At 45.0% G+C, this 12,554-nt stretch overlaps 1 protein-coding gene across 1 annotated transcript; it reads left to right on the forward strand.

Annotated features, from left to right (window-relative positions):
• The first annotated feature begins 851 nt into the window (after positions 1 to 851).
• LOC133353018 (protein MAL2-like) lies at positions 852 to 11,894 on the forward strand. The gene is made up of 4 exons (XM_061569080.1): positions 852 to 1,134; positions 2,043 to 2,213; positions 8,331 to 8,450; positions 11,155 to 11,894. The coding sequence occupies exons 1-4, from the start codon at positions 1,027 to 1,029 to the stop codon at positions 11,227 to 11,229; spliced, it is 474 nt and encodes a 157-aa protein (XP_061425064.1). The 5' UTR covers positions 852 to 1,026; the 3' UTR covers positions 11,230 to 11,894.
• The last annotated feature ends 660 nt before the right edge of the window (positions 11,895 to 12,554 follow it).

Raw genomic sequence — 12,554 nt, forward strand, 5'->3', positions numbered from 1 at the left:
AGTTGATTGTTTGTTTGCTCCTTGAACGTGTCAACTGGTTTACAAGTAAAAACAAATGTTTTTATTTCACTGCACCGTTAACTAGATTTGGTCCATTTGTGGTTCGTATATGTTGACAGTGAGGATTTAACAAGTACATTTAACTTGCACACAGAGAGGCCTTTGTAAATCTAAATGGGGTTTTTGTTTACGGTAAAGTTTTAGTAATGCCACATCGGAACCACTGGCAAAATGAGCATGCTATTAGCCTACTCTTGTGTGGATTTAAATGAACAATTTTTAGGAAATAAATCCTTAAGATTTGTGATGAAATGAAAACCAGAATGGAGTTTCCCTGGCCGGCCACGTAGCTCAGCAGTAGAGCGAGTGGCTCACAATCGGAAGGTTGCCGCTTTCACATCGTGGCCGGTGGTTGACTCGGCTCGTCGGTAAAATGAACACCACTTTGTGGGAAAGGGCACAGCGGCTGTCCTGTGGATAGGAGTGAGGAAGTGCCACGACTGGATCAAGGCTGTAAACGGGAAATGTGCACACCAGTTATTACTCGTAAGCAGGAAATCTATTTCACATTTGTACTTGTTTCCCATTAAACAGCTGCCATATTCTCACATCCCTCATCCACCGCTCCTAAATCCCCAGTACTGCCGCAGCTGTGGGGAGCAGAGCGTGGTTAGAGGAGGTCAGGGTGGCTGTATCCGCCTGCCCCCCAGGTGAGGGCCAAGCCAGGGTGTGGCTGCATGCGAGTGATGACTCCCACCCATGGCCGGTCCGACCACCTGGGCTCTTCACAGCCGGCGGTCGGCCACGCCCTGCGTGCGGCGTGTTTTTGTTCCAGTCGGGTAAGGGTTCGGCAACGTCCACACCTGCTCTGACCGCGGAGGAATGGGGGAGGTCGCAGGGCAAGTTGGTGCCCCGCCCGGATCCCTTTGGCATTAGCCAGTATCAGTAGTAGCAGAAGCAGCAGCAGCGCCGTCCGGCTGAATTTGAGTCCCGCGTAAAGCAGCAGCAGCAGCAAGAGCGGCAGCAATGCAGACCGGATCCCACGACATCTCTGGACTCAGCCACAAGCCATCGCTGCCGCTGGGCTCCCTGCTGTTCCGCCGGCTCGATGGGCTGCTCATTGTTGGAGAGCTGGTAAGTGATTGCGCGTTTTCATCGCTGGCTTGAAATTGCGTTCGACAGGTTTACTCTGTATTTGTTAACGTCGCTAAAACTGACTCGGTGCCCGACGGGACAATTTTCACTTCTCGCGCTCTGTTAACTGATTTCAAAGTTAATGGCATTCTATTATTATACAGAGTACACATCGGAGGGACTAATGCTGATCCCTAAAAGACTGCGAGAGATGAAGAGGGTGGATTGCCAAAGCATCGCTTGCGCCCCTATGCTGCCCATGCTTAAGTGACCCATGATGATGATTGCATCGCTGTATGCATCTATGGGGGTTTTGTATACAGCCAGGTGGCTCAGCAGGAGAGTGGGCGGCTTGCGATCAGAATGTTGTGAATTCAAATCTTGGTTGTGGGTTGACAGCCTATCATCACTCTGGGGTTGATAAAACAGGTACCGCTTTGTAGGGTAATCAACAGTTGTCATCGATAAACCCACCCTGCCATTTGAATGTGGAGTTTCTGCCACTGGCTCAGGGTTGTAAATAGGATATGATCACTGCCTATTTGCTTTAAACACTTTGACATATTTTGTATATCGGGTTAAATATGTATCTATTTCAGGTGACAAATCTTTTTGAACAATGCCCTTTGCTGTAGTGTGTTTTTGTATTGTATAAAACATATCCCTATTTTTATGCATTTAAGCTAAAGTGTGTGCATTAACCAAGTGCAGTGTGCTGACCATTAAACATTACGCCGCGGCCGGGCGGTGCGGTGCTGAGACTCCTCTCTGCTGTGTGTACCAGGCGGTGCGGTGCTGAGAGTCCTCTCTGCTGTGTGTACCAGGCGGTGCGGTGCTGAGAGTCCTCTCTGCTGTGTGTACCAGGCGGTGCGGTGCTGAGAGTCCTCTCTGCTGTCTGCTCTCCGCAGGTGTGTGGGGCCCTCGTGTGGTTCCTGGAGGCGGGCACCAACCTGCCGATTCCCACATACCAGGGCTGGGTGATGTTCGTGGCCGTGACATTCTTCATTCTCACCTTCATCCAGTTCGTCATTTACCTCTCCCACATGCCCGAGCGCAACATCGACGCCTGGAAGATGGCCGTGAGATGCCAATTTATACTTTACGTATATGATACCTCGACTGGCTCCAAATTGTCTTACTTCCCTCTCTGTGGCTTCTCTTATCTCTCAACCCATGCACACCACTCCAGTGACAAAGGCGCGCTGGCGAACCCCCACAAGTAATATCTGATCTGCAGAGGTCACTTCTTCCCCTTTGCCACCCCTATTTCCTGGCACTCCCATTTGGCTCCGCACCATCACCTTTATCCCCCTCTTCTAGTCCAGACTCTTGCTTTCATCCTTCGCTGCTTCTCCAGTCAACCCCTCCCTCCAATGCCCAACCCTCTGCCCCATAGTCATCACTCCATCACCTTGCACGTCCCCCCCCCTCAAAAAGCTATAGCACACACACACTCACAATTCTAAAAGCTTACCTGCAAAGCAGTCAATTTGGATTAAACACACAGCGACATCGTCCCTACTGCCATACATCTGGCAGGACCCTCCTAAAAAAGAGTCCTGAGACTCAGTGAGGCTCTCCTGGGTAAACAAGCGAAATCACAATAAAGTAACACAAGTGCTGGGGACCACGTTTTGATGTTTTCATCATCCAGTGTAAATTCCTATGGGTCATAATTAAAATCATAGTTTTTGTCAAAATCCAGTCTTTTGATTGCCTTCATATTGGATACAGTAATCAATTTGATGTATTTTTATTAATGAGTTGTATTTATTTATAATCAGGTGAGAGTCCTTCAAGGCAATGCTGTTGTGCAAGGGAGGCCTGGGTAAATTGATTTAGACTCTGTGCAGAACAAAAGCAGCGAGAAACTTAAAACATTGTCCAAATGTGAGCAAATGTACGTGTGCTGACTATCAGACTAGCCTGCTACAAAAACAGAAAGTGAACATCAACACAGCAATTTTATCTTGAAAAACGAACACCGAAGACATTATTGAAACAGTTGGTTGGGGATAACCAGTCGCCTGTAGTGTCTCGCGTGGTTATAGGGGAACGTGTGAACGCCACCGCACCATCTGCAAATGTCAGCTGCTTAAGGCAGAGTTGCCGCCACCGCCCAGGTCTATTTTAAATGTTGGGCGCAGCGCGTTCCAGCGGTGAGAGGCGATTTCAGCCGCTGGTGGCGGCGGCGCCGCAACTGCTGGCACGCGTGCAACATAGAGTGAGCAGCCAGCGCGCTCGTGTCAATCCCGGGAGCGTGAACCGTGGGAACCTGCGAGGCTCCCAAACGCGTTGGGCTGCGAGGCGGTATCACAGCCAGTGGGTTCGTCATCATTTATTTACCCAGAAAATCCACATTGAGTCCTATGACTTCTTTTCAGGTGCATTGGAATGTTTGGCCAACACCAATTTAGTTTGTATGAGAACCTGGAGGAAACCGATGCATAACATGGGTTGAACATACAAGGTCTATACAGAAATGTGCCCAAGTCGGAAATCCAACCCAAGTGTTTCTTGCTGAGGCGAGAGGATTACCACTCTGCCGACCTTGCCGTTTAAATGGAGGTGGTGTAGTGCCTCAAGTGGGATCAGGAATATCTCTGTGAGAACCTTCGAGTTGTATCTCCCCCATATGCTTGGTGTTTCTCCAGATAACCTGGACTCCTCCCATATGCAAAACAATTAGTAAATTAGGTTTTTTCGGTAAAGTCACGTAGGTAAAAACATTAAAAAGTAAAAATAAAATAAAAAAATAAAAATCACGACGTTTCGACAGCTGTATCAAGTAAATGAGAGATTGCAGGAGCTAACACTCCGTTTATATAATGGTTGGAGAAGGTGGTGGGGCAAGGGCCGCATACTTTTTATTAATATGGTAAGGTGAGGCTTAAGACTAAGAATAGACTGCATAACAACGGCTGAGCCTTTGTTATGGAGAGGTGCGGTTTGTGACTCAACCTGTAACAGGGAGACCACCACTAAACATGGTAAAACTGTGATGGTTGTCTGTCAAATAAGATTGGCAAATAAGTGCAGTTAAATCTTTTTTGCATGGTTAATCACATCTTTCCAATGATTACTCAGTTTGTAACCGTCATCACGGTTGAAATTATGTCTGTGTATATTTGTATGGCTTCGTGTACAAACCTTTGATGGTAGCCAGGAGGTTTGCAGAGAACCTTGGTTTGTACACAAGCTTGTGTTGCCTCCGAAACGTCGTGATTTATATTTATTTATTTATTTTTACTTTTTAATGTTTTTACCTACGTGACTTTACCAAAAAAACCTAAGAATATGAATCATTGCAGTCACGAAAGCTTCAAATCTAGAAACAATTAGTGAAGATAATTAATTGACAAATATCCCCAATGTAGGTTCAAAAATGGTTTCCTGGATAAATAAAATATTTGTTTTTAATGTGAGATTGGTTCCCACTCAAATTCCTGTGGTGTGCTGCTCATCCAAATTACAATCCTGAGCCAGCGGTGTAAATATGACAGGGGCGAGTCGATATAATATAACAGATGTTTTACCTCCCACTAAGCAGCACTCATTTCACCAACACTAGAATGGAGAGGGGATACATTCACCGCTCACCAGAATTTGAACTCGCAATTTTGTGATTGCGGAATTTGGTCACTATACAGTACCGTATGGCCAGAAACCCAGCCCTGTACCACTTTATTTTAACTTGGATGTGTGTGGCAACGCCCACGTGTGCAATTTACTAGTTCTAATATAGCTGTATAGTGGCCAGTTTATGTTTTAGTGATAATTATAAACGAGTATTACATTGCACGTGATCATTAACAACTATGTCTACTACTAATTGGTAATCATAGTTATACCATTCACACAACCATTTATAAACCACTTGACAAGTCTCTTCTTCAAGAGAGACATGAGAATATTTAGGTAAAATTTGAGGTACACATTTGGTGCAATCAAATATTCGAAAATTGTGCAATTATTTTATGGAAATCACAAACGTTTTTAAAATCAACATTTTATTTAAGTTGAATATTTTAAAATTACATTTTGAAAGCAAAGGTTAAACTTTTGTCTAGAAACACAACTTAACATTTCACAAAATCAGTCTTCTCAATCGTAACAAGAGCATGCACTTATTCTCAAATGTGAAACTTGAATGGAAGCTGATATCATAGCATGACCTTTACAAGTCACAGCATTTCACTATTCTTGCGTTTGCGTTGAGGCATGCTTTGTGCGTTGTTGCTTGTAAAGCCTTTGTAACCATCGGGCTACTGCAATGATGCATGCCCTGGGTTCACTCTGCATCTACAGTAATACCCAATGGGAATTTGACTGCCTATCAGTTCATTCAAAAAATGAGTGCGCTGCCACTGTGGAATTACATTGACATGGTCAGTAATTAGCTTAATGCTCGACTGTTGTGTGCCTGGGCCATGGACCGTATCGGGCGTGGTGGTTGGTGTTGTAATGTTACCAGTCGCTGGTTAAGCCCAGGACACAACTGTTAATGAAGCCACTGAATTACAAAACGACAACTCGATACTCATGAAAAGTGAGCAGTCCTGACGGCCCCAGTAAAGTCATGGCGAGGCAGCCGCCGCTGCGCCGCTTACGGTGCCGCCACCTAGGAACGCAAACTGCTGCACCCGCGGAGCTGATCGACATTGCCCAAGGCGCATGACACGGCGCTGCTAAACTCGTTCCCCGACTTCCACTCCGCATGCTCTCCCCAGTGCACAGCTACAGTGTCGTTTATGTCAATATTGCGTCTACAATGAGGCCTCGTGCCCACACAAGCTCTGGGTAACGCTCATCCCCGCTGGCTGTCTCAAGCCACTGGTTTAAATGCCACATTGCTGTGGCCATCATTGGTTCTGTCAACGTGACAATCACTGGAAGTGTCCCACCTGGCGGTTGTCCTGCTGCAGCGACGGCTTGTGGCTAGAGTTCGAAGAGGCAGCTTGCGCCAACTCGGATTGTCCACCCTCGCATGGCGCAGGCAGGTGGCTGAATCGATCATTGGAGCCGAAAGACAATAGGGGCTGGTGATGGTAGTGATCCATTTTTTTTGCATAGTTGCTGAGCACAGCCCCAGAGGTCCAAAACGTTAAGCGGCCAGCAACAAATGGCACTATAAAGTTATAACAGATTAGTTACGTTTATTGAATTAATGTCCGAAGTGCTGGGAAAAGAGACGATGGGATGGAATTCCAAACTAGTCTAGCGTAAGGGAAGAAGAAAAAATACAAAAGATGCAAGTTGCAGTGTGGAGGTTGAGTGAGTGGGTGGGTGAATGGGTAAAGGAGTGAGTGGGTTAGTGAGTGTGTTGTTGTGACCTGCAGTGTGGTGGTTGAGTGAGTGCGTGGGTGAATGGGTAGAGGGGTGAGTGGGTTAGTAAGTGTGTTGTTGTGACCTGCAGTGTGGTGGTTGAGTGAGTGCGTGGGTGAATGGGTAGAGGGGTGAGTGGGTTAGTGAGTGTATTTTTGTGACCTGCAGTGTGGTGGTTGAGTGAGTGGGTGGGTGAAGGGGTAGAGGGGAGAGTGGGTTAGTGAGTTTGTTGTTGTGACCTGCAGTGTGGTGGTTGAGTGAGTGGGTGGGTGAATGGGTAGAGGGGTGAGTGGGTTAGTGAGTGTGTTGTGACCTGCAGTGTGGTGGTTGAGTGAGTGGGTGGGTGAATGGGTAGAGGGGTGAGTGGGTTAGTGAGTGTGTTGTTGTGACCTGCAGTGTGGTGGTTGAACACTGGATGACACGAAGCGGTGTCCGGTTGACCGAGTCCTCATTACGAGTGAAGTTCACTGGAACGGTAACTGTGGTGTCAGCAATAGAAGAGTGATAAGGAGGCAACCGACCACCAGTGAACGAGTAACTGGAGTAAAGTAGTGAGTGCTGCACCGTCAATCACCATGACTGGTTCCCATTGAATTATTTTATGCTGCACAATCGTTGGACTCGAGTGAGCAGTGTTTTTAAGAATCTGCATGGACTGTACGTACGTATGTTGAACTTCTTTCGCACCGTACACAGCCAACCGTGCTCATCGGAGGTGCGGGAGAACTTCAACAAATTAAACACAAAAAGCCGACTGCATGCGCCTGCTTGGATTCACGTAACTCAATTCAGCTACACACGTCGCCGAGATTAAAACCAGAGGCAGATTCTGTGGCCTCCTCAACCTGGAGCCAGTGTGAGGTGGCTGGGAAGCTCAGTCGACTCGCGTTGTGTCAGAGTGCAGAGTTGGCACCGCTGAATTTCTGGGTTAAAATCCAGGCAACTGCTCATGATTAAACCTGGTTCTCGGGTGTAACAATTAATCGGTCTCTAAATGGTCTCAGCTGCTTTAGCAAATAATGTATACTCAGTTTAGTTTTTGACTTAATATTGCTATATTCAAGATTGAATGAGAAACGTGTTAATGTAGCTTTGCTTACCGTGTATCTCTTGACGAGACGCCCTTAAAACGGATCGAGCCTCTTCTCATTCGCTTCATTGTCTGTGTTTAAACAATTACGATTTCAATCTTCTGAGAGATGGGTCATGAGCCTCGTCAACAACGCATTCTCTTCACGGGTTTTACAATCATAGTTTCAATTTACTACTGCTGCATCAAAACATATTGGAGGTAATTGTACGGTTGTTTTGAGAGATTTATAAATTATAGATAGGAGGTGGTTCAGGCACCTGGTAAGGATGCCCCCTGGTTAGACTCCCCCTAGAACTGTACCAGGCAGCACGTCCCACTGGGCGAAGATTCCGGGGCCGGCCCAGGACATGCTGCTGGCAGGACGATGTCGCTCAGCTGGCCTGGGAACGCCTGGGAATTTCTCAGACAGAAAGAGCTCGAGTCTGTCGCCAGGGAAAGGGAGGTCTGGACCGCCCTACTTAACATGCTGCTGCCGCGACCCTCACCAGGACAAGCGGATTGAAAATCAAATGAACGAACATAGATGGTATAATTAGGGGAAAAAAATTGGAACTGACAGTAAAAGTTATTTACAATCTATAATTCGCACAGTTTTTGTAAACTCTCAGAGAGAGAGAGAGAGAGCGAGCGAGAGAGTATAGAGAGAATCATCCAGAGATGTGGGATACCACTGATAAGTGGGAAGCAACCCAGAACCGGCACTCTGTGGTCCTATGTTGGGATGTTGGGACAAAATCTGCTTCCCAGCTGACTGCCTCTTTGTTGTGCATGTGCCCAGGATATCCTGTACAACTCAGTGGCGTTTGGCATGTACCTCAGCGCGTCAGTCTTGCTGGCAAACTTGCTGGCCACCTCATTTCCAGGGAATTCTTTCTACGGTCTCAACGTGGCTGCTGTGGTGAGTCCTGCTGCAGTCCGAAGACGGTACCCACAGGCATGGCAACACAGGTTGCAGACGCTGCTGCCAGTGTCATGTCACGATACCAAGTGTCCGGTCGGAACTCGCACATCAGTAGCCGAGGCTGTTTGTTTTAATTAAACGTATAAGATAACTCCTACTGATGCCTTTTCAGTGACATGCCACACTTTACCACGTGTACTACACGAAACCAAACACTCGTTATTAGAATTGGAATAAAAAATATTGCGGCGCCTTCGTTAAAACAGTTGATATTCGGTGAGGCTTCCCAAGGTGAAACACGTTCTTTTTATAATTTCAAAGTGCAAATACCGCATGAAGGCAACATCACCTTTTATGTGGTGTATTATAATTGTGTTCAATTATTTGTCAATCTAATATTGGATGAAACTTCACCACGATGGCTTTTTATTTAATTTTATCCTAGAATTGTTTGTATTGCACCCTGCTTTGAGTGTCTATCACTCCACTGCCACCTGCACGTCCTCCCTCCGTTGGGGATGTAGCCCTCTCCATCTCCAAGCACTTGCCACTGGCGGGCACTTCCACTCAAACGTCACGGAGCAAAACGCCTCACTCAGCGGAATCAAAGTTAGACATTTCTTTCTCATTCTCATAAATGTGAATTTTGCATGTACATTTTTTTTTACAGTTAATGAAATATGAGGTTGCTAATAGTGCTCATGTTGTGCGTTACAATAAACCATCTACAGCACTCTCAGGAGCATTCATGTTACAGGCACCACGGGGCATATTTCATGAACGACCTTAATTCTGACTGCTAAAGCACTGTGATGCCTCATTTAAATAAGTAGCCTTTTTCTTGGTTCTTTCGGTAAAGTCACGTAGAAGGGAAGTAATAAAATAATAAAAATAAAACATAATAAAACAATTCTCACGACGTTTCGGCCACAACGCAAGCAGCCGTCCTCAGGTGAAAACCAGGTCCGTCGAGGCGACAGAGTCTGAATGAAACAGCACACGAGCTTGGAGCATATATATAAGCTGGGCGCATTGACAAAGGAATTTGCATATCAAAAGGAATTTGTCAATGCGCCCAGCTTATATATATGCTCCAAGCTCGTGTGCTGTTTCATTCAGACTCTGTCGCCTCGACGGACCTGGTTTTCACCTGAGGACGGCTGCTTGCGTTGTGGCCGAAACGTCGTGAGAATTGTTTTATTATGTTTTATTTTTATTATTTTATTACTTCCCTTCTACGTGACTTTACCGAAAGAACCAAGAAGATGAATCCCTGCAGTCACGAAAGCTTTAAATCGAAATTTAAGTAGCCTTTTTCAAACATCATAACATTGATGGTCTCAGGCCAGTCACCAATACTCTTTGTTTTTTTCGGTAAAGTCACGTAGGTAAAAAATTAAAATAAATTAAATTACGACGTTTCGGAAGCAACACAAGCCTCCGTCATCAGGTGTAACCTACGTGACTTTGCCGAAAAAACCAAAGAGTATGAATCCTTGCAGTCACGAAAACTTAAAATCTAGAATCAGTCACCAATAAATGGACAAAAATAATTGCAATAAAACTTAGCTCTGCACTTACATGTATTTTGGCTTCAGTTCTGAGAATTCGAATATCGGTTTGATTGGCACGCGATGTACATCTCTGTCATGTGGTGCTGCCCTCGACTGTGTGCGGACCAGAGGACACTCGAAGAAGGGATCTCCGATGTAGCTTTGATATCTGCTGTCATCGGCTTTTCTCCATCACGGAAGGTTGCTCTGCTCTATGAGAGATCCAAAGAGCTTCTTCATCTAGTTCCGTGATGCTGAAAGCAAGATTGGGATAGCATTAGGGCAGGCGCGAAATATTAAAAGAACCATCACAAACAAATCAAACATTCCTATTGAGCTGCTCGAGTCCCAAATGCCGATTTTTCCAAACACGCCACTGCCGACAATGCCGCCTCTCTCAGCATCCATGCTGTCATGGTGTGACTATACTTGATCCTACCCGTGTAAAGCAGTGTATTGCCTCACAGATATACAACCAAGCGGAATGAATTGCTTGCTTACCATCCCGTTTCAAATATGGAGTGTCCTGCATTGGGGCAAATTATTTTGGGTGTTTTTACTTGGGGAAGGAAACTGGAGAAACTGGAGTTTCCTGGAGAAAACTTACGCGTATTAAGGGATAATACTCAAAGCTTTGCACAGTTGGATTCAGTTATACATTTGATATACTGTATATAACTTGACCACCTTGCAACCTAATGGGTTTGAGAGGTTCACAAATCTCTGTGATTCACCAACCCTTGGCTCTCAATTACTGTGTTATAGGCGTGCACCTGTAATCCAGCTGTCTCGTCATCGAACACGGATGGTCACTGCATCGCGGGCTTTCAGATGTGCTTCTGCGGCTGTTGAACTCTTTCGCACCGTACTTAGCCAACAGTGCTAATCTTAGGTGATGAACGCTCTTCATTTCAATAATAGGAAGCCACTGGAGCTAAGCTCTTTTAATATAGACTGAAAACTCATTTCTTTAGAACTGCTTTTTGTGTTTAGTTTGTTGTCCTTCCCCCACACCTCCGATTAGCACGGTTGGCTACGTACGGTGCGAAAGAAGTTCAATATGCAACATACATGCACCACCACATGTGCAGGCATTGAAGGCTGTGGAGCGAAGTGTAACTCTACATTGTGTATGTTCATTCCAACAGATCTTTGCCTTCTTAACGACGTTGTTCTATGGAATGAGCATTGTCTTCGGCATCCGGAGAGGAAAGTTTGAATGAACAAGATCGATGTGGCACTGTGCACACCTAAGGAGACGGTTGTTGTCGTGGTCTTTTCAAAGTTGTTTCGAACGTTTTAGTGTTTCACCAAAACCCCAAGTGTATATTTATCTGCACTGGTTGAAGCAGGACACGTTTTAGCCTTAGCTCTAGAATTTGCAATTGTCTAAACTCGTTTATATGTTACCAGCCGCTTTAAATATGAATGCCGGAACCCACGAAACGTGCAGTGGGAAGGCTCCTCGTGCGTCACGGATTAAAGGGTCGTGGGGATGAGTCCATCAGCACAGCCACCCACACACATCGCTCTTGGTGATTGGATTCCCCGAATTCATGACATGGTGTAATAAAACAAGAATGGTAATAAAATGTGGATTTACTCGTCTTTAATAAATGTTTGTTCTTAAAGCATATAATTTTGTTTTCAACATACCTTCTTGATAAACTTGTGGAACATTTGCCAACACTGAACGCCGTTTCGCGAAGTGACCGTATTGTGTATGGCGAGGGCGCTTGATGTAAAACGTGACATCAGAGGGACGCCACATAAAGAAGTATTTTTACAACCCATATTTTGACTCCTGCCCTTATGTTACCTCCTTAATTCATAAATCGCCAAAAACTTGTTTTTAAATGACATTAAAATCGTGTGAAAAAGTGGCCGAAAGAAGATCTTTAGCAGTCTTGAATAAATTCAAGGAAATAAAAAAAGTGGCCGAATTATGGCCCATGGTGTCTCACGCACAGGGGCCAGGGACAGTACGTATTTTACAATCAATGAATCAATACATTGTCGATCGATTAATTGGCAAACATGAACGTAAATGTTAAACATTTAACATTATGGCCATGTTGAGGAGCTTAGCATTCTGTGTAGCAAAGGTCACATTTCTTCAGCATTCCAGTCATTGATCTCTCTCATTGACCAATACATGTACGGTGTATATATATTTTACATTTATCGGCATTGCAAATCGATCAGCAACAATCAGATGGGAATATTTACAATAAAATGTGAAATATGCCCATGTTGGTCTGATAAATACAAGGACCATTGTGTTGCGTTTGATTAGTGAATAGTTTATCATTGCTTAACAACGATCTCATCGATCATTGCAAATGGCCATAGTTCCTTAAATGGTTTCCAAACACCAGGCAAGTGTTCTAGTTATCAATATTAACACTGATTAATCGATATCTCCTGCCAGTAATCGATATTAACTCTGATTAATGGATATCCACGCTGATTAATCCATGGCCACTGATAAATCGATACCCACTGTTTAATCGATGGCCATTTTGAACAATTGATATCAATCTTCTTG

The sequence above is a fragment of the Lethenteron reissneri genome, chromosome 42 (assembly GCF_015708825.2).
Source record: "Lethenteron reissneri isolate LAM-NWPU_2019-01 chromosome 42, ASM1570882v1, whole genome shotgun sequence".
Lineage (NCBI taxonomy): Eukaryota > Metazoa > Chordata > Hyperoartia > Petromyzontiformes > Petromyzontidae > Lethenteron > Lethenteron reissneri.

Coding starts and splice junctions, on each gene's coding strand:
- LOC133353018 (XM_061569080.1), top strand. CDS start 1,027: ATGCAGACCGGATCCCACGACATCTCTGGACTCAGCCACAAGCCATCG. Junction 1,135..2,042: donor TGCTCATTGTTGGAGAGCTG/GTAAGTGATTGC, acceptor TGCTCTCCGCAG/GTGTGTGGGGCCCTCGTGTG. Junction 8,451..11,154: donor GTCTCAACGTGGCTGCTGTG/GTGAGTCCTGCT, acceptor TCATTCCAACAG/ATCTTTGCCTTCTTAACGAC.